Here is a 27,051-nt window from a genome sequence, read left to right as displayed (position 1 = left end):
AATATTTGTTCTGTTTGTCTGGGATTTTAGATACATCTCAGGATAAGTAGCCCATTTTTGTGTTTGCTATCCTGTTATCCCAGTAGATGCAGGGCTTGGTAGTTTGTTGGACAAAGAGAGAGAGTGAGGGTCAACCAGAGGTGCCTGCAGTGCAAGAGTGAGCAGAAGATGGAGAAACCTTCTGCAAATAAATTGGACTGAGACCAGCAGGGGAGCACAGGTACCAATCCTGATAACATTTTTCTCTGTTCCCTTACATTTTTTTTTTTTATACGACATGCATACAAATGAGGACATTGATGTATAATTCGCTCTCTGTATTATCCATTGATACTTACGGTAAACAAAATGCAAAGTGCTTTTGCCACAAAGCAGTATGGTTAAGTAAAAATAGAATAACTATGTATACTTTACTATGTTGTGGCACACTTGCCAGTGACATAGAGAAAAGAAGTCTCATCTTATTTGTCTTTATATCTAGAAAAAAAAATACACAAACTGACCACAGACTGAAGCAGGTAACAGACAGTCCTTCCCATTCCGTGTAATTTTATATATTCTCTGTCCACCAATGGGTTCAGGGATTGCCGCCATGACAGGAAACGGCACTCGCCATAGAGCCCCTCCTCCAGGCGTGGCTCTACAGAGGGGCCATCATGGTGACCCATGTCCAGGCAAGGGAAACTGTGATCAATGTATATTTTTCATCATTAGGTCCTTCACCTCAGACTTGTTTTCACTGCATAAAGCTCCGACCACTTTTCTATACAGGATCATTGGGACACACAAATCCCTCCACCATGATAAGGTGATGACTCTACTAGGGGGCCATGCATTATCCCTGATCACAACATTTGAACATTCCCCTTAATGTCCTCAGCAGTGAAGTCTATTTTTAGATTGTTAAAATGTTTACCGCTCACTTCCTCTCTTTATTTCACTCTCTTGCTGTGCAGAGCCTGAAGGTATAGTTCACCATGACAAAGCCAATTAGTCAACAATAACAGCATTAAAACTTGTTATCATTATGAGTCATTCCATAATTTGGGAACACACTGTTTTGAAATTTCAGTTTGCTTGAAAGTGTTTATTATATTGTCTTATGTTACATTGGAAATTATGAAGGCAAGGACATGTTTGCTCAACATTTTAAGATCATTTTTACAATGACGATGAAATTGTTGTTTAATGATGTAGAACATTACTTTTTGAAACCAGTGAGCTGCTCTCTCTCTGTGTTACCCAGCTATAAAGTCAGTATTGTCAACTGACCAGGCAGTCCATTCTTAAGTGTCTTAATTCTGTGCGCATGGCATGAACAAAACAAAATGAACAAAAACATCAGGAAACGTGTTAAATGTTAATCTTTTTTCTTTTTTTTTGCAGTTTCTGCAATTTACGCTCTTCTGGGATGATTTCAATGATATTGGTGCCTCGTGACAAGATGTGGTACATGTTGCCATCACAACTTTTGACTGCATGGATGGTAAGGTCATTTAAACATATTTTCAGTGCACTGCACTTGAGATTATAAAGTCCATAGTAGCCTACTAGTATGCCATGTGTCCTCACAAATCCCCCTTCCAGGTTGACCAGGCTGCAATGGATGCCAAATGGGAAACAATTTACATAGTACTCTTATTATATATACAATAAAGTTGACTGATAACTATTTGAAACCTGAGCTCGTAAGAGAACTGTTTAAATATATATATATATTCAATCAACTTTAAAAGTATGATTGGTAACAAAGCAATGCTTGCTATATCTCAACATTTGCAAAATGAAGACAATTTGTAATTTTGGTATTAGCAAGAAGCATGAAGTCAAAATTTGCTTTCACAGGCCACTTAGAAAGATGTGGCGGACCGGATCTGGCCCCCGGGCCTTGGGTTTGATACAGGTGCAATATGTTAACTAGTAGAATTTTAGTTGTAACTACTGCGAAAGAATGACTTAAAAAAATATATAGCTGTCAATTGTCAATAATGATAATTGACGGGATCAACTACGACCCATTCGGGTTAAAGTGAATATCAAGAATGCTCAAGCGGCTTTCAAAGGTATTATTTCGCAGCATTGCTCTCGCTGTGGACTGATGGAGGCGGACAGCTTCAGAGGCTCATCAAGCGCCACTCATGATGACAAACATCCCCCCGGCGGCGTCGGAGCGCCTGGCGACGTAAGCACGTGTCACGCCGTCGTAGCCGGACGCGGGAGGCCCCTCGTGGCGGGCTAAGATTACTCCCCCCCCCCCACTCAGGCACCGTCTTGAAGAGGAGCAGCGCGGTCCGTTTGCGGGATGCAGGTTGCACAGATAATCGAGGCGGCTCTAGCAATACTTTTGCATTTGGCGGCCGGATGCGCTCCGGAGCTGCTTTTAAACTGACTGCCTGCCCGCGTTCGTGCGTCTCCAACTCCTCCCCGCCCTCCGTGTTTACAGTCGTATGTGCCTTCTTTTGGGTCGGGCCGTTTCTCATCACATCAGTACTGCCGCTGTTTTTCGTCTAGCAGTGCGCCACTTTGAGCCAAGCCGCTGCGCAGTCAGCCCCCACCCCCCTTCCTCCTCCTCCGCCTCCGCCTCCTCACCCCGGACCCCGCTGCTCGTCCGACTGGGTCAGGGAGTGTCCGTGTCGCTTCACCAAGGCCGTGTCCCTCAGTCCAGGTCGGCTGGAAGACTCTACCTGGCCTGCCTGCTGGGTGTTTTGCTTCCGCGGTATGCTGACCGGCTCCTGCCGGCCCCAGGGACCAGCGGGACGGGGTGCTGTGGCTCTGTGACCGGGGCGAAGGAGGAGGACATCCCTGTCTTCAAGCGGAGACGGAGGTCCAGCTCCATAGCAGCCTCGGAGATGATGGCTCACAGTCAGAGCAACAGCAAGTCCAACCGCAGGACTTCGCTGCCTTGCATTCCACGGGACCAGGTAAGACGTACGGTTGGCGTGGCCATTTCAACCGTCATCGTTGTGTGTTTATGACCTCCCGGCGGCCGTGGGCCTGTTTTAACTGCGACACGTGTAGTGTCTTTACGCAAAGTGCACCCGCAGGACGCATCTAGCGGGCAATAACGATGTTTGTATTATCCTCACTGGTCATCAAGAGTCATCATGGGCATCCATGTTTGGGGGTGCCACTGGCAGCTACACACGACCCGCCTGATGTTTACTTTCCACTGTGTCATGCTGTTAATGTGGTCATCAGCATGCTGCTGCGCTCATGGGCTCATTTTGTGGCTTCATGGAGTTAGATAGTACAATTACTGTGGACTATTATGTTTTGTGCGTGCACAGAGGGCACAGTTGCATCAACTGATCATGTCAGCCCAGAAGTCACGCGCATGTTCACCAACTTAATACACTTACATTTTATCATAATAGTGTTTAAATAAACCTTTATTCCTGCCTTTTGTGTGGGACTAGTTTTGGATTTCATCACTCAATTATGGCTCATGTTCCAGATTGATTGCCTTAACTATCATCAAGTGTCACATGTAAATGGTTAATGGATGTATTTAAATGTTAATTTTGAGTTGAAAGTGATGCAGTTGATTGTGTTATGAGTGTTTCTGAGCAACTGCCAATGTTATCACAGCACTCATTAAAAAAAAAAAAAGAAGAAGCATCAGATTGACCTCTAACTGCTCCATTACTTAGGATGGGCATAATAATCCCCAATTGTGTATTTATTGTTGATATCTTGAAGCAAGTGAAGCAAAATGGTGCACATTACTTTGCAGTGAACATCAGAGAAGAGCTGTTGAGTCATTCTCAACTCGTTTGCGTTAGATGACATCAGCTATGGCCTACATCCATGCAACATTATTTTGCTCAACCTCAGAACATGGAGTTATAAATTCCTCTATTACATTAAAGATAATATTCAAAAATACAATTTTAAATGAAATTATTCTTGCTTTCCCTAATAGTCGACGAAGAAAATGCACTGAAGTTGTTATGAAGACATGACATGATGAAATACAATATATCAACAGAATATGAACATCTAAACATAAATAATTATCCTGGACCGTACAAGCTGTTGCGTATATTTTACCCGCTCAGTTACATTACTGTAGATTAGAAGAACGGCACTAATGTGAGCTTGTGTTGGTCCCTATCAGTGTGGCAGAATTTCAACTGTCTCACTGCATGCTTTTTTTCATTTCCAAGTTTATGTGAGCAGCAAAACAAAATATTGTATGTAACACAAATACCAAGCACATTAGCTTGACTGTGGAAAATTAGAGAAGACTACATATTGATAGTGTGTGAAAACGTTATATTTTTGATTACGGCTGGAAGAAGGAAGGTCAAACAGTCGTCCGGGAGTTTCTTTGGATTCTTTTACTGTGTCGCAGAGAAGTGAGGTCATCTGGCGGAAGCTATTAAAAAAGTGCCACCAGATGACGTTGCTGCTAGGCGACGAGCCGGGAGAGCCACGCTTGCAGCTAGTTGACATGTAAGACTCCCGAGTTTTTGCCCGAAGCGCGACGGCGGCATTAGATAACACATGTTCTACTTTTTTGGTTTATATATTAAAAAAAAAAAACATAGTACAACCCTGTTTAAGTTTCAGCCAGTCGAACCAACCACTAAACCACAAGCACTTTACATGTATCTGCAGTCTCTATCCATCCATCCATCCATATTGACTTCCAGATAAACGCAAGTGGTTAAGTGGCTTGTTATGCTATGGCTGGAATTACTTCTTAACAGGAATTGAAGCCACAAATTCCCTTTAGAAGTTGTCAACTTGGCAAAAAAAAAGGATAGAAAGTGAGACCATCTTGACTTTATTTAAGACATTGTGATTAGCATCTAACTACAAACACAGTGTTTAGGCCATTGCGTTGTCCTTTAGCATGTCCTCATACGTCCTTCAGGTCCCATATAAGCAGTGAGTCATGCTTTTGCAGCCGGACCAATATAAGTTATTGCAGGCCAGGTACCACATTAGATGCACCCTAGCATGCTAGATGTTTGTTGTATAAATCTGTCTTTAAAACGCCAATAGAAATAATTTAAGAAAGGGCAGGCAATTACCACAACAATTTTCTGGGCAATTGCATTGATGTTCTGATTTAAGGAGGATAATTTTGTTTGAGATGCTTGGCTTCACTAGAGCCAGTGAGTCTTTGCTGTTGTTTCTTATATTGGAGCATATCCAGGGCTTTGTCTTGTATTCTGAAAATGCTACGTGCGTTGAATAGAAGAGAGCTGACACATGACCCTTTCCATTTAATTTAAGGCTCTTCAGAATTAGAGGAGCAACTGCAGTAGTTATTTCCTGAAACAAAAATAAAAATGAAAATGAAAGTTAACGTTTTATGTTTATATACGGTGGGCTGTACACTAAAAAAAAGTTGGATGCTAATGTTATTTTAACTGTTACAAAAATGCTAAAGAAATTTTACCGAATATATGAACCCTGGAACCAACACGCTCCCATGTAGCTCATTGTGGCTGCCTTTTTATTCACATCTCTGAAATCATTGCGTGAAGTATCATACATAATTTCTTCTCCTTCTTCTCCATGTTGATGGATAGCGCACTGTTGTGTAGCATGCCCCGCGTTCATTGGCTCGTCAACAAAACCTCCGCTGATTGGTTGTCGGACCCGGCGGCAAAAGTTTAAAATTGTTAAACTCGAAAGACAGTGGCAAGAATTTGCCCAAGCAATGTAGTTACCTGATATGCTAACAGTTAGCCTGATTCTTCACCACTGATGCTACGACTTTGTACTTAAGATAGCCTTTTCTCCTCTTAGATTTTCTGGCAGTGCTGCCTCGCTCAGGTCTATTTAGGTACTGCGTCAGACTTCTGGTTTTGGGCGGAATACCTTTTTGTCTGTGAAAAAAATGGTGTGGAAAAGTGTGTGGTTCACTTTGTTGGTCATTTCCAAAACACACCACACACTACAGGAACAATAACAACACACATTGTGATTTTGTTTATACAGTATTCGCACATGGATGGTTTGTCATATTTTAAAAATCGATTCAGATGTTAACAATATTTGTGCGCACATCAGGTTCTAGGTAGAGGCCTGTAGATAATGACGCTCTCCAGAGTGCAGTTGTACCTGAGAGAAGCAGGGTTTTTCATCAAGCATTTTTGATGCAGTATTTATGAAGCCGGCTGGTGTAGCCTGCCAACCCACAGGCAAGACAGGCACTTCACTGGACTGGAATCAGGAACATATTTGCAGTTCTTCGCTGACTTTATTCATGTATTTATTTTAGTTTTGTTATGAAGTTTTTTTTCTGTAGCTGTGTCTGGTCAAACACATCCATGATGTTGTAATAATGATGAATGAGTATGATGCCATGCTGCTATTGAGTTCAATTATTCAAATGTTTTGACGTGCAGTAGAGTAGTTTCCTGAGAATTTTCTGAGCTCAAACTTTCTGAAAACCTTCAGTCATTTCGCCAGTGACATTTTACGAGTAAAAAGTCAGTATAAGGAAAACTATAGTGTTACCGCTTACCACTGTGATATACCAAGATTGAAATTACTGCAGTACATTTAAGGCAAACAAACGGAGAACACAAGGCTCACAAGCAATAAATAGATATGCTTGATGTGGTTCATTACACAACTGTGAAAATATGTATTCATTGAGCTAGCCTAGGGTGACCAAATGTCCTCTTTTGCCCGGACATGTTCACTTTTTTATTGTGTTGAATATGACTGACTGCACGACAAATGAGAGGCGGAGTCCACCGTGTTGTTACCGCGGCTGGTAGACTGCGGACTGCTTCCAAGTCGATTGCGAGGAGTGTAGGCTGAAAAAAAAAGCCGGGTTTTGTGCGTGTGTGTGTACCCTAGTGATGGGAAAATGAAGCTTCATGAAGCACTTGTGATATTTTTTGACTCCCCTAGATGGTGCTCTTAGCTTAAATATAAAGGCTAGTGCAAAGGAAATTGATTACATTTCCACTGCATCTTTCAACCAAGAGTGGAATCTAGAGGAGTCAAAAAATATTACAAGTGCTTCATGAAGCTTCATTTTCCCATCACTAGTGTACCCTACTTATTGTTATATTTAAAAAAAAGAAAGAAACAAAAATAGATCTGCTATTTAAGTATCTCACTTTCTGCACATCCAAATAAGACGTTGACGTGTGTTGGCGGCCCAGAAATTTAGCTCACTGGTAGCGTTCTGCGCTTCCAAACCGGAGACAAAAAAAAAAGTAGATCTTGGGGCTAAAAAGACTCGGCTATGAACATTATGCTCTTATGTATTCATTTGTCAAGTACAATTTCAAAAGAGAGTTATGTTTTTGTTTTTATTTCTACCCATACAGAGGAGGCACATGTTCAAACAGTTCTAATTAATGTATGTCATCGTTGAGTCAACTTTGACTATTATTTAGGTATCTTGAGGTCGTGCCAAGTGTCCTCTTTTTTGGTACTCATAATATGGACACTGTACTAGCTAGTTGCGACACCACAGCCACATATCGCCAGATTACGGCACTATCATGAATCTGAGGACCCGGTTGCCCCATACAGCAGAGAAAGGATGGGGAAGGATGGTAGCGTGGTAAAAAGTGAATAAATACAAGTCGGTATTGAATACAGCATACTCACACTAGTCAGACAATCACCTGCTGAGTTTCAAGCTCAATCATGGTTTACTTCCCCGGCCCAGTTGGAAGAGAGCATGTTTGCTCATGCATGAGAACTGAAGGTCAATCAATACGATGGTTCCTCCCACCAGTTAATAATGATAAGCGACAGTTGAAAGTATGCCTTTGAGACTGGACTATTTTGAGAGAAGGTAGCTGGTGAAGTTGTATTAATAAGGAATTTCACATGAATACATTGCAAAAGTGTCTGTATAAAAAAAAAAAGACAAAAACAAAACTACGAACTCGCAGTCAGGTTCATCAAATCCTTCAAGGTTGCGCTTCAATCTTAAGAAAAGTGCAACGCTATTCAGGAGTAAATGTTTTTTTTCCCCCTGAAATATTTGACCCTTTCCAAATAGAGGTCAGATCTCGGATAAGGCAATGCTCTGTTGCATAACATCGTCATCATCACATCATTTGCAGTATCTGTGTCAGAGGGGGGCCTGGAGGGAGGGAGACTTTCAGAAGATTTTAAAGCAAAGACATGTGCTCAGAAGTCTATTTGAGGGGAGGCCCACATTCTCTGTTTGACGCAAATGAATTTCCTGAGAGACACACAACCTGTTCTCGTTTCCAGGGCTCGCTGAGTTCATCAAGGCTTATCAGTGCTTCCTTAGGGACCACTGAGAAAATTGCTCCTCATTTCAAATAAATACACAACATTTTGAGAGTTTAAATGCTCGATAGGAAGCCAACAACGTTTGAATTAATGGAATAAATGTGGCATCCACAATGTTCTCTTAAATAATTTGACACATTCCCTTGTCAAGAGCAAATGGGCTGGAATTATACAAAACTTTAACATTCATGGATCATAAATCACTCTTTAAAAGTACGTGCCGTCATTCCTCTCATGCTTTTCTCAAACTCTTTGAGAGGAAGGTGCTTTTGAAATATTCATGATGCAATTCTTATAAGTACCAGAACGATACCAATAATGATTTGTCCGACTTGCAGCATGCATCAAAGTAACTTAGACACGTCAAATGCACTGTCTGAAGAAAGACGCACCCAAAAACATCAAAGCAAAAGCTTTTCCTTGATATTTTTATTTCATTTTAAGTAAATAATAGATTAGGTGCTTGCAGAAAATATACTGTATATTTTCTGCCTTTTTCAGTATAACAGAAGCAGGAACCTCCCATTTTGAGACCATTAGGATGTGTAGCAATATTACTAGTCAAAACATACATACTGTGTGAGTATATTTGTGTTTCAAACCACATTTTGTCATTTTTCTACACTGTATCACAGAAAGCTCACAATCTTGCTTGTATGTTGCATATCGTCACTGCTATGTGAAAAACACTTATGTCCATTTTTTTCCCCCAATTTTTACGTTTTTACGTTTTTGGGATGTCTACATTCAGTTTCATCCCCAATACATAATTTTTAAAAAAAATTTAAAGACAAAAATGGACATAAGTGTTTTTCACATAGCAGTGACGACATGTTAGATCCTGAAATTCATATATATATATATATATATATATATATATATATATATATGCACATATAGTGTAAATAAATCTGGATTTCCAACACCATACTTATGCTACTACATGCTAATGTGTACCAGAAAAACGTAGTGGGCATATTTCTTGAAAACTACAAATATCAAAACATAATAAATGGAAATAAGAAATCTGATTACATTGTACACGCATGTATTGTACATGCAAATACAACTGGTGCCTTATTAGAAAAAGAAAAAAAATTGTAGAGAATGCTGTCATGTTAAGCAGACAAAAATATGCTTTCCCCAAAACTAAATACATGTTTATGCACCTCGATTAAGAGCAAAGTAAAACTACGCTTCCACAAAGCTCTCGATATTATTAATGCATTACATTCACATTGTCAATAACATCCTCATAATTAATGCCTGCTTGCATTAGACTTGGTTAAAAAAGTTAACATTTATGGTCAATATCAGCTCTAAACATTTTTCATTTTTACATTCAGCACTGGGGTTTCTCCAAACAAAATAACAGTAATCGGTTCTGGTCTTAGCAAGTTGAATGGTGCAGGCAAAAGTTTGTGTTTAGAGGACAGTGTGAAACTTGGATGTCATCCAAATTTCAAATTTCCCGAAAAGTTCCCACAACATCTATGTGAATGCATTCATTACAGACTCAAACTGCTTTATTAACTACTGTCAGTACAGTTATGAAGGTGCCCAAGACACACTGTAAGAAAACTATTCAGTGGACTCCGCGATATTCACGGGAAATAGGTCGATAGATTTTTTTGTATTCCCAAAATTTTTTCAAATAATGCTGATAAACATTCAATGTCATTTTCTATGAAAAATGGAGAGACGGGAATCAAAAAACAAAACAAAACAAAAAAATATTAAAATGTAATTATTTTAAAAATATTGAAAAATATTGAAGAAACAAAATCTCCAAATATGCGACTCCGAACCACTTAACTGTCGACTTTTACAACGCAGTAAACGTGAAGCAAATGAATGGAATGCCTGCAGTTTGGCATCATTTTAATTCAGAAAGTGCAATCGGGGCGGCATGGCTCAGTGATAGAGTGGTCGTCTCGCAACCCTGAGGTTGTCGGTTCGATCCCAGGCCATTGTGACCGTGTCAATGTATCCTTGAGCAAGATACTGAATCCCCAGTTGCGCAGAGATCTTGGAAGGAGGGAGGTTTAAGGGAAAGGCAAAGTGTTGAAAGACGGGGGAGGAAATGAGAGAGGGAGGGAGGTGGTTGGCTGCCAAGCACAGCAGAAGTGTTGATGGTAAAAGGACAACGAGTCAGTCGTAGCGCTCAAACTAAACACAAGTGGACTCAGATACGGGTCGGTTTGTCGGGGCTTGTGTTTGTTTGTCACCAGGCGATGCGAATGTGGCTCCATGCCATAATGCTTTCATGCGGAGAGAGGCGAGTTCCAGGGGGAAAAAAGAGCAAAAAAGAAAAAGTGTGAAAGGAAGCTGCCACAGCTTGCTACTAAAAGGCAGCAGCAAATACTTTTAACCCGGCCTGTATACACATGCACACTCTGACAAACATATAGTGGCTTCCCTGCTGGCTGTCCAGATGAGGTTTGGTGGCCCTGGACAAGGATTGCCTTGTTACTGACTCAATGGCGTGTTTTAGCTCCAAAATATGCTCGGTGAGAGGCAGGCGGGCTTGGTCGAGGCACGTAACATGTTGAATCGACTGTAAATCCATACATACATACATCTGTACACTTTCTACTTAACAGTCTCACGCCTGTTAGTCAGTCAGGTAGCACTGTCCTTTTATTTGACGATAGCCTACAGTATGAAGAGAATGTCACCCATTTGAGCACAGACGTCTGCCAAGGCTGAGCTGTTAACAAAAGTGGGGGAGAGAAAATAGGTTTGCTTGTTAGCTGGTTCATAGAGGATGCTAAGCAGACGAGGCGGTGTCATTATGATCAGCACTATTAACCCGAATAAGTAAGCAGAGCAAAAAAAAAAAAAAGTGAGGTAATCGCCAGTTGCCTCACTTTTTTTGGAGTTGTTGCCTCACTTTTTTGAGTTGATCAACTCAAAAGTTAAAGTTTTACAGAACTTGAATGGTTTGATTACACCAAATTATTATTTTTTGATACATAGTTACTTAGAAGCTTATTCTCAGTTACTAACTTATAAATGTTATAAAAACACTGGATTAAGTTAACAGAAGTCCAAACCATAAGTACACTGTGTGTCCTCACGAGAATCCCCTGGAATGCTGGAGCCTATCCCAGCTGTCTTCGGGAAGTAGGCGGGGTACACCCTGAACTGGTTGCCAGCCAATCGCAGGGCACACACAGACAATCTAGGGACAATTCAGTGTTCAATTAAAATACCGTGCATATTATTCGGAATATGGGAGGAAACTGGAGTACTCGGAGAAAACCCACGCAGGAACATAGAGAAGATGCAACCTCCAGCCAGGAAGGCCAGAGGGCCGGATTTGATCTCACAACCTCTGGACTAGGAGGCAGACATGTTAACCAGTTGTCCACCATGCCGCCAGCTATGAGCATATGTCTATAATCTAACATAAATTATTATTACTTTATTTAAACCAGATAGGAAACTGAGAACAAATGATCATTTACAATGTCAACTAAAGGGCTAAAATAAAATTACAAATTAATAAGTAAAATAAACTCTGAAATATCAGCTAATTTATGTTTTTAAGTTACCCAAAAACTAGTATAGTTCAATTTAATCAAAACTTTTTAGTACAAATTACTCATAAAAGCATACAAAGTTACACCAACTGAAAAAAGTTAAGTTAGTAATAGTTTTCATAAAACTTTTAATAATTTGTACTTAATCTATTTGATTATTTTGAACGTTCGGGTTTACAGTGAGAAACAGAAATCTTTTTGGAATGAATTAAAACAGCGAATATTAATGCAATTTTAGATGGAGAACAGCAAAGAAACGCTACGGTTGATCCAGAATTACAAACGCAAACTCATACGATGTCATCGCATGGCATAGTTGCTTCCTGACTTTCTTCTTCTTCTTTTAAATTGCTGGTGGATCCCCTCTCTATGGTGTATACTGCCACCTACAGCGTCGGAGTCCCCTCTCAATATTGGCAAAAGAAGAACAGATGGAAACGGGCATAAGTCGCATGTCCGTTTTGCGCATTTTCAGTACATTTTCTTAAAAAATTCAAAACAATTGGATAGAAACCTGACTATTGATATATAAGGTAGACTCACTATTATATTGGGTGACTTCATTCAGCTAATAAGCACAGACGGACCCCTATGTAATCTTCTCAAAGAAACGATTGATGATAAAATGGTTGACTTATTTCTTCATTGTGTTTTCCAAGGCATTACTGTGTCTTGTAACAAGGTTACCGAGAAGGGACACAAAAAGGAAGAATGCGTAAAAGGACTGGCATGGTTTGTTCTCAGGTCTGTTATTTTTCCAGATCAAATCATTAATACGAAGCTGTTTTTGCAATTTAGGAAAATACATCTACTGTACCAATTTTCTTATACAGCTTAGTCTGTTGATGATGATGGTTACATGGAAGTTGGGGCTGACTTGAATATTTAAAAGAATTGTCACCTGTCAGTCACATGACTAACCCATAAAAACACCAACACACCACACTTTGATCTCCTACGTGAACTCCAGCAAATCAGTTTGTCCTTCTGCCATGTCAAGGATTGTGCACCTCTCGCACACTTTTTGGAAAGGCGTGCTTTCATACAGTTATAAGGTCGGCATTAGGATCAGGAGTGTGCCAGGTGATTTCTTGTCTGTTTCTGAATATTCAGCCCATGTCCATTTGTCTCTTAGTGTGACCAAAGTTTTGTACTTAACTTCTTTGTGCCTTCACTTTTTTTATTCTTGGTATCCTCCTGGTTACCCTTCTCGCTGTTCTGCTCATCGCTTGGCAACTTTTTCTTTCTATTGTTACTCTTGTACCTGAAGTTGTTTTGGACATAAAAAATATTTATGAAACCTGACTGGCATCTGTTCTGTGCGCTGCGGTCCATCACACAAACTCACAACAACACTGCTAACCACTGTTCTGCCCAGTGCAATTACTTATCGAAAAAAAATCTTTTTTTTATTATGGTTCAGTGCAAATCAGGTCATTATTTAGTCCTTCCTTCTTGTACAATATACACAATCAAGCACGGCAAATGACTGTATACTCAAAGTACCCTTACGAGCACATGTCAGTTAAATATTTATTGCAAATGCTACCAAGTGTTTCTACTGAGTGTCTTACTGGACAGCTTTTGTGCAAATGCATGTGTTTGTGTGTTTACTTCCTTGTGGCTTGCGCTCTATCAAGTCTCCTGAAAGTGTGTATGTCCAATTTGCCTGTAGGTTACCCAATTAGATAATCAAGGGTAAAATTGAATCCCATGCATCTGGGTGTGCTTTTATTTCTATCTTCCACTGTGGCTTATAATAGCTTATAACGCTCAGATGCGTGTCTCACTCACATTTGCTGCAGGCACACATTGATGACGTATATAGAGTAGCTAAGTGCTAGAGGTTATGTTGCCTTTGTAGGAAGACTGTCAGCTGGTCTGTGATGTCATATGTTGCGTAGTAGTAACCTTCCTTTTCCTCTCTGAAAGATTATCCTATCACATTTGAATACCACACATTACACATATTATTTTTAAGGTCATATAAAGGGCCCTATTTTCATGACCATGGCAAGTCTAGCACAAAGCCTGGTCTAACTATCTGCATGGAGTTTTGTTACTTTGTGTATTTTTGCAGATGCGTGCAGTTGGAAATGTTTGTGCCGTTGTGGGCGTGAACACAGCCAACTTGCTTCCCGGCTAAGAGAAGCAGCTCCTCTCATTTCCTTTAAATTCAGCGCAAGAGAGGCACATGGTCGTCGTGGTAGAAGCTCACTGGTGCCCATGCTGGAGACTGACGTGCTCATTGTATGTTTATAAGGAGCTGCAAGAAGATCTCCACTTGCGGATTATGTAAAGCGATTACAGATCACTGCTGTGAAGTGGGCACTTGAAGTCCGTCTTCGATCCTGATCGTTTGCGCCCCTCCTGGAGGGTGTAGCAAATGTTCGCTCAACCGTACAACAACAAGTAAGGAAAGAGTACAAAAAGAGCAAGAGCAAAAAGCAACAAGCAGGAGCCCCTAAAAAACTGATAATTTTGTAGAACACGTTCATCATATTTTTCAGACATATTTTTGTTTTTTAATTAACATTAAACGAAAACTAAAATAGAAGCCATTCATTGAGACGATAACTAAAATTGACAATTTCGTCAATGACTAAAACAAAAATGAAAACAACTACACAATAATGAAAATTCACACAATCCAATCAGAAGAAATGGAACGCGGGTGGGAGAAAGAATCACTCAGAAACTGTTCACTGCATTTTATTTAGTAATGTTCAAGTTCAATCTCAAGCAATTATGCCCTTTTTTTATTTAGGTGAAAACGAACTTTATTTAAAACTAAATATTATTGTCAGTTCAACATGTTCCATTAACAATTAATAAAGACACCGTTGTATTAAATGTGTCTTGCATGTTAAACTACAGTTACAAATAGGTGTGTTATAATTTTCTGTTTAAAAGTTTAAATGTATGCTGAAGGAAAGTATCGACTAAAACGTCAATTTAGTCGACTAAAATTGCTCCTTTTTTTGTTGACAAAAATTGGATTAAAACTAAAATACCATCAGATAACCAAATTATGACTAAAAACTTAAATTAATTTTAGTCAAAAGACAATAACTAAAACCAAATTAAAATTTCTTGCCAAAATTAACACTGCCTACAAACAAACATTTTTGCTAGCAATTAGCACTACTGCACACGCTGCTTCGCACCATAATAACTATGAATATTTCATATCCCGGCAGATTTGACCAACCTCATTGTTTTGTTCCGATAATACACAGGTCCCGTCTTAGCGTCCAGTTTTGTCATTTCGTATATGTCAATCACACAGTTGTCATAGCGATTCATACGATAAACCCATCAAAAGGGAATAGTTAAATTCCTTCCCATTTACTTATAAATTCATGTTTACATTGTCATTTGCTTCCGCTTCTTATCGATAGCATGAAATACGCATTGACCAAAACTAGAAGTACTTCCTGTTTTCGCATCTAAGAAGGGAAATGTAGTCCTACTAGCCACTGCAGTCGCTACTCGCCGGTCAGACAACGCGAGCTGAGCTTTCAAGTGGTATATTTCCAGTGTTACAATGTGTGCGTGATGCAAGGTAAACGGCACAGCCATCTATCTTACCAGCAGCTGTCGGGACAGAGCAAAAAAGGTTGGATAATGGTGAGTGCATGGACTTGTCTAGCGCTTTTGAACTGTAAACCAAGATAGCATTTAGCGCTTAGCGACTTAGTGACAACTCCTCGTCGCCCGTCTTTCGCTCGCAGCTCCACTCCACACTATTCATCCTTTAAAAAAAAAATCATCATTTTCTTTCACTATTCATCCTTTAAAAAAAATATATTATTTTCTTTGCTCTTTTTAACACAATAACTTCAATGGGCCTGCTAGCACAACTCCATCTCCCACCTTTGATCCTTTGTTTTGTCACCACCATATTACTCATATCGATACAACTTGTAGGTGATTCATTTTCAATAACAAAACAAGTCAAAAATAAAAGGTTTATGCTCATGTTTGTATCAGATTTGTGTATTTTTCTGTACTATACTGTAGTTATAAACCTCTTTTTAAACACTGTGAGTGATTCACACTTTTTCAATTCTATTGCAAAATTATGCCATAAATTGATACCTAAAAACACACATTTGCTTTGTTTGTTCTTATCTTGGATTTTATTTTTATTTTTTATGATTTGTGCCCCTTCATTTATAACAATAACCCTCTTTGATCTCAAACAGCTTCTGGATACTGTGACAAAGTTGGTTATTGTATGCTTTGTACATTATTTGTGCTGTTTTGAGTTCCTAATGGAGGAAAATAGTTTCATGGGTGTGGACCTAAAATGCCCGACACCGTCAGTGTCAATCAATGAAAGCAGAAAGCTGAGCGAGAGAAGTGGGTTATGGGCGCTGTGACGCACTCTGCTCTTGCAGTAATAGGAGTTGGATGACAAGCTGGCGTCAGTAGCCTTACATGGCTACAACAACGCGGTAAAAGCACTCCACTTAGCCCCGTGCAGCCTTGAAGGGTGGAGGGAGGATGGGAGATGCTCCGAGAAAATGATGTGTGTGAATTTTAAATGAGCTTCGTGCATGCGGGACTTGTTAGCATGTGATGCATTTTAGTTAGTGAAGTAAAGATGACACGTAGACGTCGCAGGGGATGGAATGTGCACTGTTATTAGCCTAACTTTTTTCTATTTGTTTGGTACCCTGCTATTAGCTATACAAGGTGAGGTTTGCATTTGTTTGTTTGAACTCACATTTTAGAGTTAGTGTACAGTATTTGGGACCACACAGAGCCCTCACCTCAACCCTAGCAAATATAAATGTTATGAACACGATCATTTCCTCACTCGAAATACTGTATAGGTCAATAATACGCATTATGCACACACACCCAAGTCTGTAGTTGTGCATCACACACATGATAGGGAGAATACAAAAAGGACGTGAGCAAATGTGAATTTGCTGACAGATGCATGCATGCATTTACTTGACATTACATGCAAAGGCTTAGTCATGCAACCCCTCTGTGACACACACACACACACACACACACACACACACACACACACACACACACACACACACACACACACACACACACACACACACACACACACACACACACACACACACACACACTCACACAAACTTGCCTGAGGTGGTGTCCATGGCTGCCATCAGCACAATCCATTCACAAGGGGCACAAAAGGATGGAGATGAAAAATGAGATAAAAAGGATGTTATTCCTTACTAATAATATGAATTGGTATATCATTTTGAGTACTGCTCCAAATTTTACTCATTTAAAGTCATAATGAGGACATACTAACAGTGATTTGTGATTTTTTTTTTTAAAGTGTGTTTTTGTTAGACTTTTTAGTTTCACTATAATGCTCAGAAGACACCTGTTTTGACGTCACAGTTTTTCTCTTCTCACGCACACACACTCATGCACATTAGGTGAGCATGTAATTAGATCAGTAAGCACCAGCCAGTGCGGTCTGGTTTCACGGGGCCTCCTGAGATGTGTATTGGGAACAATTAGCATCATTGAGCAGCGCTAATGTGGTTTTGTGCAATGATGATGATGTGGGAGGAGGAAGGTGGAGTCGTCATCGTCACATCCACTCTCATTCACACACACGTTCACATGAAGTCACATAGAAAGGCAGTGATAGGCTGCATTTGTGTGGATATAATTTAATGCATAGAAAACACAAGATTGATTGTATTAATTTCTCACAATGTTCACAGCTGTCAGATTTTTTGTGTTGCATTTCATGTTCTGCCTCAGCTGGCAGTTTGCGGCCAGTGGAGGACAAGCTTGCTGGGTTCATCAGCATCAGTGTCAGAATCGTATGTGTTGGTTCTGAGAGAGAGAGAGAGAGAGAGAGAGAGAGAGAGAGAGAGAGAGAGAGAGAGAGAGAGAGAGAGAGAGAGAGAGAGAGAGAGAGAGAGAGAGGAAGGAGAGAGATAGAGATAGATAGAGAGAGACAGGAAAGAGAGAGGGAGAGGGTGGGAGAGAGAGAAAGAGAGCGAGACAGAGAGCGAGACAGAGAGAGAGTCAGAGCGGGGTACACATTCTCACAGGGCTCCTGCGACAATTTTACCTCTTGTTTATGTTCAATAAATTTAAAACATCATAAATCATGCTGTTTCTACTAAGTACTGTCTCAAATGTTCTCCAATTACGATACAGTAAATGCATAGGATCGTATGCCGAGAAACGTTTCTTGGGAGGAGCAATATGGCGGCCTCGCGACTTCAAATCTTGGCCTATCGACTATCCAGTCAAATATTCAGATCAGTGGTATTAGCTCAGCTTAGCCATCATGCTAATGCTAGCATGTTAAATTCTTATGCTTGTTCAAATTTTTGTTTCATGCTACTGTAGTTAATAATGATTATATTAGCAATTAACTTGTCATCTTAACGCTAGCGCGGAATCAGGGTGTCCAAGCTACAGCCCGGGGGGCATTGTGGCCCACCATCCCTATTTTAGCGGCCCACGACATATCCTAAAATTGCTATTAATAAATGTGTTTTATCTACTGTAGAGCTTTTCTATATATGCAAATGAGCTGTTTACAGTTAAACAAGTAACAACATTTCTCTTCATAAGACTGTGGTGAATAAAAGTAATCGATTTTTACAAGCAAAAATCTGCTATATCTCAAGGTCAAAATTGTTAACTTATCAACTTTGTAGAAAGTTGTTCACGTAGCAGTTGTTAAAGAGAAAAAAACTGAAATAAACAATATGCAATTGCTTGATTGACTGATTTTGGTCTGCAAGATAAATTAAAGTGGAAAAATTTGAAAGTGGCCCTTGCATCCTTTGATTTTTTTTATATGTGGCCCTCAGAGGAAAAAGTTTGGATACCCCCTGCACTAAATGCTAATTGTCAATGCTAAGTACCATGTGGCCTGCAAATGTGATGCTGGCTGTATCAGAACATTTGCTGGTATATACTCTGTACCTACTGCAGCTTTCTTTCGTATTTAGTCCTAACCTGCAGTGCAGGGAAGAAAGGTCACTAACTCTGTCAGAGTTTTTTTTTACTCTGAAAGCCACGTCCTATCTCATCATTTGACTGCTATGGCAAGCAAATTGTAAAATGATTTCAGTTAGAGGATGAGTGGGGTTTTGGTGGATGGTGTGTTGTATGCACATCAACTCTCGGTAGTGACAGAAAGTGATGAGTCGTTTTCTTCATCAGTAGCTCCTGCTCCTTTTTTATTTTTAGATGGAGGCACGAGGGCAAGTAAAGAAGAGACAGCAAATGAAGAGTGTGCTACTTCTTTTTTTCCCCTCATTTTGCAATGCACTGGCAGTAGTTGCACAGCTCTTCCACTGTAGTTTGCATCGGATGTATACTGTAGCATAATAATAGTAATAATAATAATAACAATCGTAATAATAATAATGCATTAGATTTATATAGCGTTTTTTGGGGCACTCAAAGACGCTTCACAGTGTTTGCATTATTCGTGCGCTCACACATTCACACTGTGGTGGCGGTAAACTACTTAAGTAGCCACAGCAGGAAAGTGTGTGTGCATGTGTGTGTGTGTGCGTGTGTGTGTGTGTCCTCCTGTCACTGAATGTATAGTGAAAAGTTTCTGCTTGGGGATTTAACTTTTGGTGACCAAATATGGTTCCATGCCCTATGCGTTTACATTTGATACATATCCATTTGGCAGGGATGAAAAACCCTGTGAACAATATTACTCCTCCAAATGCATGCTATGCCATCACTACTTTGTCCGTTTGGTAACACCCTTTCACTTGTACTCTAGCTTTTTGTAACATTTTTGGGGTTGTTGTGGTTAAAAAAAAAAAAAATCATTATAATAATATGTTTGACGCATCCCCACTAGCCTGAACACGGTTTTCAGTTTATTATTGGGTTTGTTTGCAGAGTTTCAATTCAGCATCAAAATCAATAAATTTTTTATCCATCTCAGGGGGCGGCCATTTTTCCACTTACTGTCGACTGAAAATGACATCACAGTTGCTCAGGGCTCATGTAATGATCAATCATAGCGAACCTGTTTTCTGAGTGTGGTCATGTGACGTTTGCAATCTGAGCCATGATTGGTAGTTACCTGAGCCTTGAGCAACTGTGATGTCATTTTTAGTTGACAGGATGTGGCAAAAGGCCGCCAACTGAGATGAGGACAAAAACAGGTAGTTTTTGCTGCTTAGTTCATGTTCCACAAACACAATATTAATCAGAATGCCGTGTTTAGACTAGTGGAGGCACATAAAACATATTATTGTAAATAATATTTTTTACTTTAAAGAAGAAGTCAACCTTAAACATTTCTTGACAATAATATGTTCTATGTGACCTCACTAGTCTAAACATAACATTCTGATTGATATTACATGTATGGAATATGAGTTATGAAGCAAAATTCAGCCGTTTTTATCCATCTCAGGGGGCGGCCATTTTGCTACTTGCTGTCGACTGAAGATGACATCAATGTTGTGAAAGGCTCAGGCAACGACCAATCACAGCTCACCCGTTTTCTGAAGCTGAGCTGTGATTAGTGAGACCTGAGCAACATTGATGTCATCTTCAGTCGACAGAAAGTGGCAAAATGGCCGTCCCCTGAGATTTTATAAAAATGGCTGGATTTTGCTTCATAACTCATATTCCACAAATGTAATATTAATAAGAATGTCATGTTTAGATTAGTGAGATCACATATAACATATTATTGTGAAAAAAATGTTGAAAGTTGATTTCCACTTTAAGGACTTTTAGCTGGTTGATTTGATTTGGAAACCCATGAAAGCAGCCCCAACAAACAACAATCCCTCTATTTGAACACACCTTCAGTGATCGATCAGTACACGCAGCTTGGTTGCCGTGCACCATCTACTATCACAGGAAACCCTCAACAAGCGCTGCATGTGTGGGCGTAGTATTATTGTGACCAACTGAGCACCAAACAACTAGTTTATGGTCCACTGACGAGTCACTTTGATCTTTGTCCCAATGTATCTTGGCAACCAGGTACTTCCAATACCTGGGAATTTTTGTGTATTGCAGGTCGTGCCACCGCCGAACATGCAGTGAACACTTGCAATTGGCAGATGCGGAGTGGAGGGTGGGCGGGTGACAGGGCAGAGGGAGGCTCATGAAGCAGCAAAGGAGAGCAGAGAAGCAGATGAGCAGAGAGGGCAAGGAAATGTTGGCGGGCTGCACTACTGAAATGTCACTTGCTCCATATTGAGGTTCGTGTGCTATCTGAACTGCAGTTAAGGACAGAGATCACGGCCGAGGCTGCTTCAGCATTTTGTATCACAAGACCGCTTGGTTTGCGCTCCGAGCCAACACAAACGATGCAGAGGAGGCACTCATCGGGTATCATGGGATGCCACCTGGACAATTCACATCCTGCCAAGCAGGTAGAGTGTTCGTTTGTTGACGTGAAGACTTTCTGGATAGTTTGTGCATGCATGTGTTGAAAATGAGAAAGCCATTGAATCAGTAATGGAGAGATGGGACAACTTGAAGCGATGTCTAAATTAAGATCGATACAGCCTCGTTTTTAGGTCAATTACGTGTGCAGCTTTTGCCGTTCGTAGGCAAGAGAGTGAAACGACTGTTGAGAGATTTAGTGGCACTATTATTATTTCACGACCACCATGTTCCTTTAATAAAATTGGCTGTGTTAGTTTTTATGCTATCCTGTCCTCAGGGAACACAATTGCACTGCATGACTGAGTTGTAGTAACAATCTTGAATCCTAGCTTCAATTTCCCCTCAGGTGATCAGAAAAGGATTGTCTTAGCCGTTTGCTGTATTCTTAAAACATCAAAAGAATGTCAAAATGACCCAGGAAACTCAACACACACCAAGTTTGATTTCATTCGAAAACAGACACATGTTTCGTCAGCATCAACAAATCAATATTTACACTCGCTCGATCTTTACAGTCTTGCAATAGTGTGTAACTCTGCAGTCTTTCTCAAGCATCCAGAACAGGAACGTGGCCTTTGGCGGCGTGTGTTGTTGACTTTCGCTCCTGAGGCATTCATTTTTAAAAACAGGAGGATGATGGCATTATGCAGTTAACAATTATTTCATTGGCTACACCTGCATCTTTTTATAACAGAAGATGTATAAAATTATTAGAAATGATTCCAATCAAAAATTCAATTGAGCATTGTTATTACCAACAGAATGATTAATGCAACATTTATACTGCCTTTGATGACATCATACAGGTGCACCTTAAGTCGTGAAGCTCTTTCTAATGCACTAATGAAACCTACTAAAACAGAATGTATAGTTCATGTAGCTCACATTGTGGTAAAGCTCAGCTGCCCTGCTCAAATGAGCTGCTCCCGTTTTCACTTGAGTGACCACAGGCTGCCTTTGGACTCAGCTCCTCTCCCTTTCTATCATTCTCTCTTTCTCTTTGCTTTATCTCTCTTCTCTCACCATCTGCCCTTATGCCTGATCTGCCTACATATCTTCTTCCTGTCTCAGGAGAAGACTGGGGGATGGGGTTTAAAGCGGGAAAACTGAAATAGCAGATATGGGGAGCAGAAGGGGGAGGAGTCAGAACCAAGAGGGATTCAACATTGTCATGCTTCTGGACGCAGAGTGAGCAGGCATATTTCGTTTGATGTGATGAAGTATATGTGGGGATATTTGGGTTTAAATGCCGGCTTTCATTTGCTTGGCTTGAATGTTCTCCCATGTGCTTCCTCCCGCATTCCAAAAGCATGCAGGTGAATTGGAGACTGAATTATCCATAGGTGAGCTTGTGAGTTTAAATGGTTGTTTAATTGACTGGTCATAATGTGGACGAACTAAATAATAAATGGATAGATAAAAATAGTTATGGATGGAATGCATGACACAAGGTTGTATGTGCTGCCACCTGTACACAAAATGGCATGAAATATCTTATGAGAAACTAATCTAAATATCATAATGCAGTATTGAGACTGGACTACGGTAAATAGTTTGGGTTTCTTACTGCTCTATGTGTTTGTAGACAGTTCAATTTCCAACAATTTCCTCTGGGAAGGGATTTAGTTAATGGTAATCAACCTTAAACATTTCTTGACAATAATGTTTGTGACCTCACTAGTCTAAACATTATATTCTGATTAACATTACATTTGTGGAATATGAGTTATGAAGCAAAATCCAGCCTTTTTTTATCCATTTTAGGGGGCGGCCATTTTGCCACTTACCGTCAACTGAAGATGACATCAGTGTTGTGAAAGGCTCAGGCAACGACCAATCACAGCTCACCTGTTTTCTGAAGCTGCACTGTGATTGGTTGTTACCTGAGATCTGAGCAACTGTGATGTCATCTTCAGTCGACAGCAAGTGGCAAAATGGCCGCCCCCTGAGATGGATAAAAAAGGCTGGATTTTGCTGATTAACTCATATTCCACAAACGCAATAATAACCAGAATACCATATTTAGACTAGTAGGACTGCATAGAACATATTATTGTCAAACATAGTTTTGGGGATTGACTTCCCCTTTATTATGTCCCGCGACTTCATCCCATGTATAGAAATTTTTTCTATTAATATGCGTTGTTGGCGCCTATGTAGGCCATTGTTGTCTGTATTTTGGGATTGGTTGTATGCACTTAAAAAAAAAAAAGGATTTAAAAGAATTATCTTTTTCAAGAGCTCAGTATTGTTCATTCGGTAATTTTACCGATTTGATATGTCATCATCATTGCTCTCTTTTTTATTTTATTTTTATTTTTATTTTTATTTTTTATTTTTATTGTATTATTTTGTATGTGGGTGTTCTTAAATTTTAAGTTTTCACCATTCATGTATTGTTTCAAAGGGTCTTGTCAGTGAGTGTGATGGTCAACAGTTTCTCAAACATCCACATTATCTCCTTTATTCCTGCCCCGTTTCCTCTTTTTTGTATTAGCTACAGTGGCTTGGCCAGGCCAATCCGCTTCTTCCTTGCTATGTGTTTGTGGTTCAATAAAACAGTAATACAATACAATATATGTGGCACCTCAAATAGCTGTTTCCCCATAAGAACACCGTTGTAACAAGTTGGTATATGTTCGAGGGTCAATTGCCAGGTGTGCAGGTGTGAGTCACAGACTGTAATTTGCTTACGATTGTCAGTAACTTTCAGCCACGTTGTTGCTGTGCAGCGTGTCTAACGCATTGACTGACACTTTCCCTGCCGGCTTTTATGCTGGAACGAATCAATTACCTTTCCTTTGCCTTGCTGTATCACTATGATGTTACCGGCACATTTATTTATGCCACACTGAAATCACCTGCAAATGTTTTACATGCAATAAGTTGTACTATAAATCATGTGACAAAACCTGAAATATGCTGTATAAGTATTTTGTATTGCTTTTAATTCAGTTAATTGATTATTGTTTTTATGTGTTATTTTATTTCCTGTAAAGAACTTCAATCAGTCAAAATATTGTCTCGTTACAAAAAAAAGAGTCTTCAAAAACACACACGCACACACACACGCGCGCGCGCAACCTTACCCTGTCACCACAGAGAGAGTCCATTACTGCCAGGTAATGGGTAAATGTCACAATAGCAGGATGTCATAAAGCTCTGGAGTGGTCTAATGGGTTTTGTTCAGGTTGAGGTGACACGTGCACACTCCCACACGCACTTGTGCCGTCACGCGCTCTTCCAGGAAACAATCTCCCAACATGCTTGATGGGGGCGTTTACTCCTCAGCAAACATGTTTGAAGAGTTAACGCAATTTGTGTTAGGAAGCATATTACGAGAATCATCTGTCACTTTTGTTTGACAACAGAGTGGTCATTGTTGCTGGTGTTATCTTTCATGCCTCACAATTCTTCAGGGTTAAGGTCAGACCCAGGTAAATATGTTAGTGCAAAGTTGTAAAAAGTTTTTAATTGGCAGTTTCGAACATCCATTCTGATATTTCGGTGAAAACCTGTGGCTAGCATACAAACCAGGCAGATTGTTATATGACATTTCATCATATTTTGAAATAAAAATAATCCTCACAAATTAAATGACGATTCAAAGTTCAATGCTTTTTCAAGTTAAGTTCGAGTTAACGCTGCATTTGAGGAAAGTGAGAAGTCGGATTGATCGCACTTGGAATGTCCCGCTTCTGACCTCAACGCATTCCAGACAAATATAAACAACAAAATGGCTAATTGCGATACATTTGTTTGTTGTTCTGGTTACCGCACAGTCCAAATCACATTGGGGTACCTGAGGTTGCTTACTTGGAATAACTAAATCAGTGCCATAATAAATACAAAGATAAATATGTTTACAATTGTATAAATTATTATTTTGCCATTCACAGTCTGTGTCTCTATTGTCGAGTGGCGTCAGCGGGTTGGAGATGTCGGAGTCCTTTTTTTTCTTCAGTTCAAATGGGCGTTCCTTTGCACACTTCCTGGTTTGAAAAATCCAACTTTCCGCCTTCATCTTGTCCTCGAATACAGCATTAGAACACCATTTTGACTTGTGACGCAATTTTGATGTAAGCTCGGAATGGTCAATACACTTAAAGGTGCATTTTTGGAGTTCGGTGGGCGGGTGCGCCTCCTGCCCCCGCCGGGTTCAGAGATGCTCACCTGGTCGCTCCTCTTAACTCACTCCACTAGTTTTGGTACGGGTGGTTGGTGCTGAGAGGGGGGGGGGGGGTGCTGGGTTGTGATGGGTGGCGGGTGCGGTTGGGGGGCGGGGGGTTTGTGGGCCAGTTGGGTGCCTGGTGGGTGTTCTGCTGCGTTGGGCTTGGGGCGCGGGCCGCGTTGAGGTGGGGGGCGCTCCGGGCTCCTGGGTTTGCTCTCCGGCCCGGGGGTTGTGCCCTGGCGCTGCCGCGGCCTGGGGGTCCCTGGGGGGTTGTGCTTGCCCTGTCCTGGCCAGGGTCGACTGCTCCCTTCTTTGGTGGAGGTTTTCATGCATGCCAGATCCACCACACCAGCATCTACCTAAATTCAAACACAATTTGTTTCTTCCTTTGGTCGCTGAATCGGTGGAGGCTGATGTCTGTGGATCTCACTCTGCTTCATCTATCCTTCCTTCCTTTCTTCAGTTTTTCCTTTGGTCTCTTGAGGTCTAGTGAAAAATTCTGGTTTGTAACCCTGTGGGTAGTTGTTTGGTAGGTGCTGGATTTCACTTTTCTTTCTTTTCTTTGATCCTTCCTCGGGTCTCCTGACAACTTCACAACTCTAGCGGGATTCTGAAGTCTTCGGTTTAGTATGATGACATGTTGAATCGATAAGATTATCGAATGAACAATACTGTGCTTTCTATAAAAGAAAAAAGAAAAAAAAAGGTAATCACCCATCATAGTCAGGATGATACCACCACTGACTCATTTTGAGCCAGGAAAAACCTTGTATGTGCACAACTCCCTCTGTAATATGAGTTCAAAATGTTCACCTACTTGCACAGGGCCAGCGAGGGGACAATGCCTAGGAGATTGGAAAATCCAGTCATCTAGATTTCTGATATGCCAGAAATTCACCAGATGTTAGAAGGACTAGTCGGGAGCTGTCAGTCCTTCCTTCTTGCACCCTGTACTGTACACTGCAGGGCTGTACATTTAAACTTGGTCACAGATACAAGCAGAGTATCAAAGGAAGAGGTTGCTGGCAGTCGCCAAGCAAAGTTGCCTCGGGGTGAGGCAGATGGGTGAGCCAAGGCTGATAAATGCGTCACGTGGGCTCTTTCGCTTCATGTGTTGCCTCATTGGTGGAGAAAAGGAAAGAGAGAACAGAAAACATCTGGTCTGCTTGGAAGATCTTCATTTAGCATCCTTTGGTAACCATTCAATATTACTGAAAATTACAATTAACATGATAAACACAATGGAAACAGAAAGCCTGATTAGATGCACATATGACCCAGTCCTCCCATTAAATATGCTAAAAATGATAAAATATTAATATAAAAACATGTTAAAAGAATACAGCGTAATTTAGCCAAGTCACACACAGTATAGTACATTCATGTGTCGATGTGTGCCCTTAATGGGGGTGGCCTATTGAGTGACGTTGGGGACTGCAGTCCGTCAGACTGGTGGTGCTGCTAGTTCAGTGTTAGCCTCTGCTCCATGATCCTTGCAAGTGTGTTCATTTTTTTTTAAATCTCTGTGTTTGACTGTTTATGCTGTTCAATAAATAGTTGAAACTGCAGCTGCAACTGTGGCTGTGCTTCGCCCCCCCACCCCCCCCCTTCACTTGAGCAGAAACGTATCTGAAGCTCGCCTAGAACTCAAAAGCTCTCGACTCAAAAAAC

At 40.5% G+C, this 27,051-nt stretch overlaps 1 protein-coding gene across 3 annotated transcripts in view; it reads left to right on the top strand.

The window, feature by feature from the left end:
• The first annotated feature begins 2,131 nt into the window (after positions 1-2,131).
• Positions 2,132-27,051, top strand: part of pde3a (phosphodiesterase 3A, cGMP-inhibited) — a 46,808-nt gene continuing 21,888 nt past the window's right edge. The window contains exon 1 of one of the 3 annotated variants that reach the window (XM_086080451.1): positions 2,132-2,921. In XM_086080451.1, the coding sequence (XP_085936577.1) occupies positions 2,448-2,921 (474 nt within the window). In that variant the 5' untranslated portion in view covers positions 2,132-2,447. Of the gene's footprint in view, positions 2,922-20,961; positions 21,194-27,051 lie in introns of those variants that run through there. The other 2 variants (XM_086080452.1, XM_086080453.1) reach the window with 2 other exon arrangements.

This window comes from Leptonotus elevatus, chromosome 7 (assembly GCF_054856555.1).
Source record: "Leptonotus elevatus isolate MCC_2025b chromosome 7, RoL_Lele_1.0, whole genome shotgun sequence".
NCBI classification, from domain to species: domain Eukaryota; kingdom Metazoa; phylum Chordata; class Actinopteri; order Syngnathiformes; family Syngnathidae; genus Leptonotus; species Leptonotus elevatus.
This window is presented reverse-complemented; position numbering and strand designations above follow the sequence as displayed.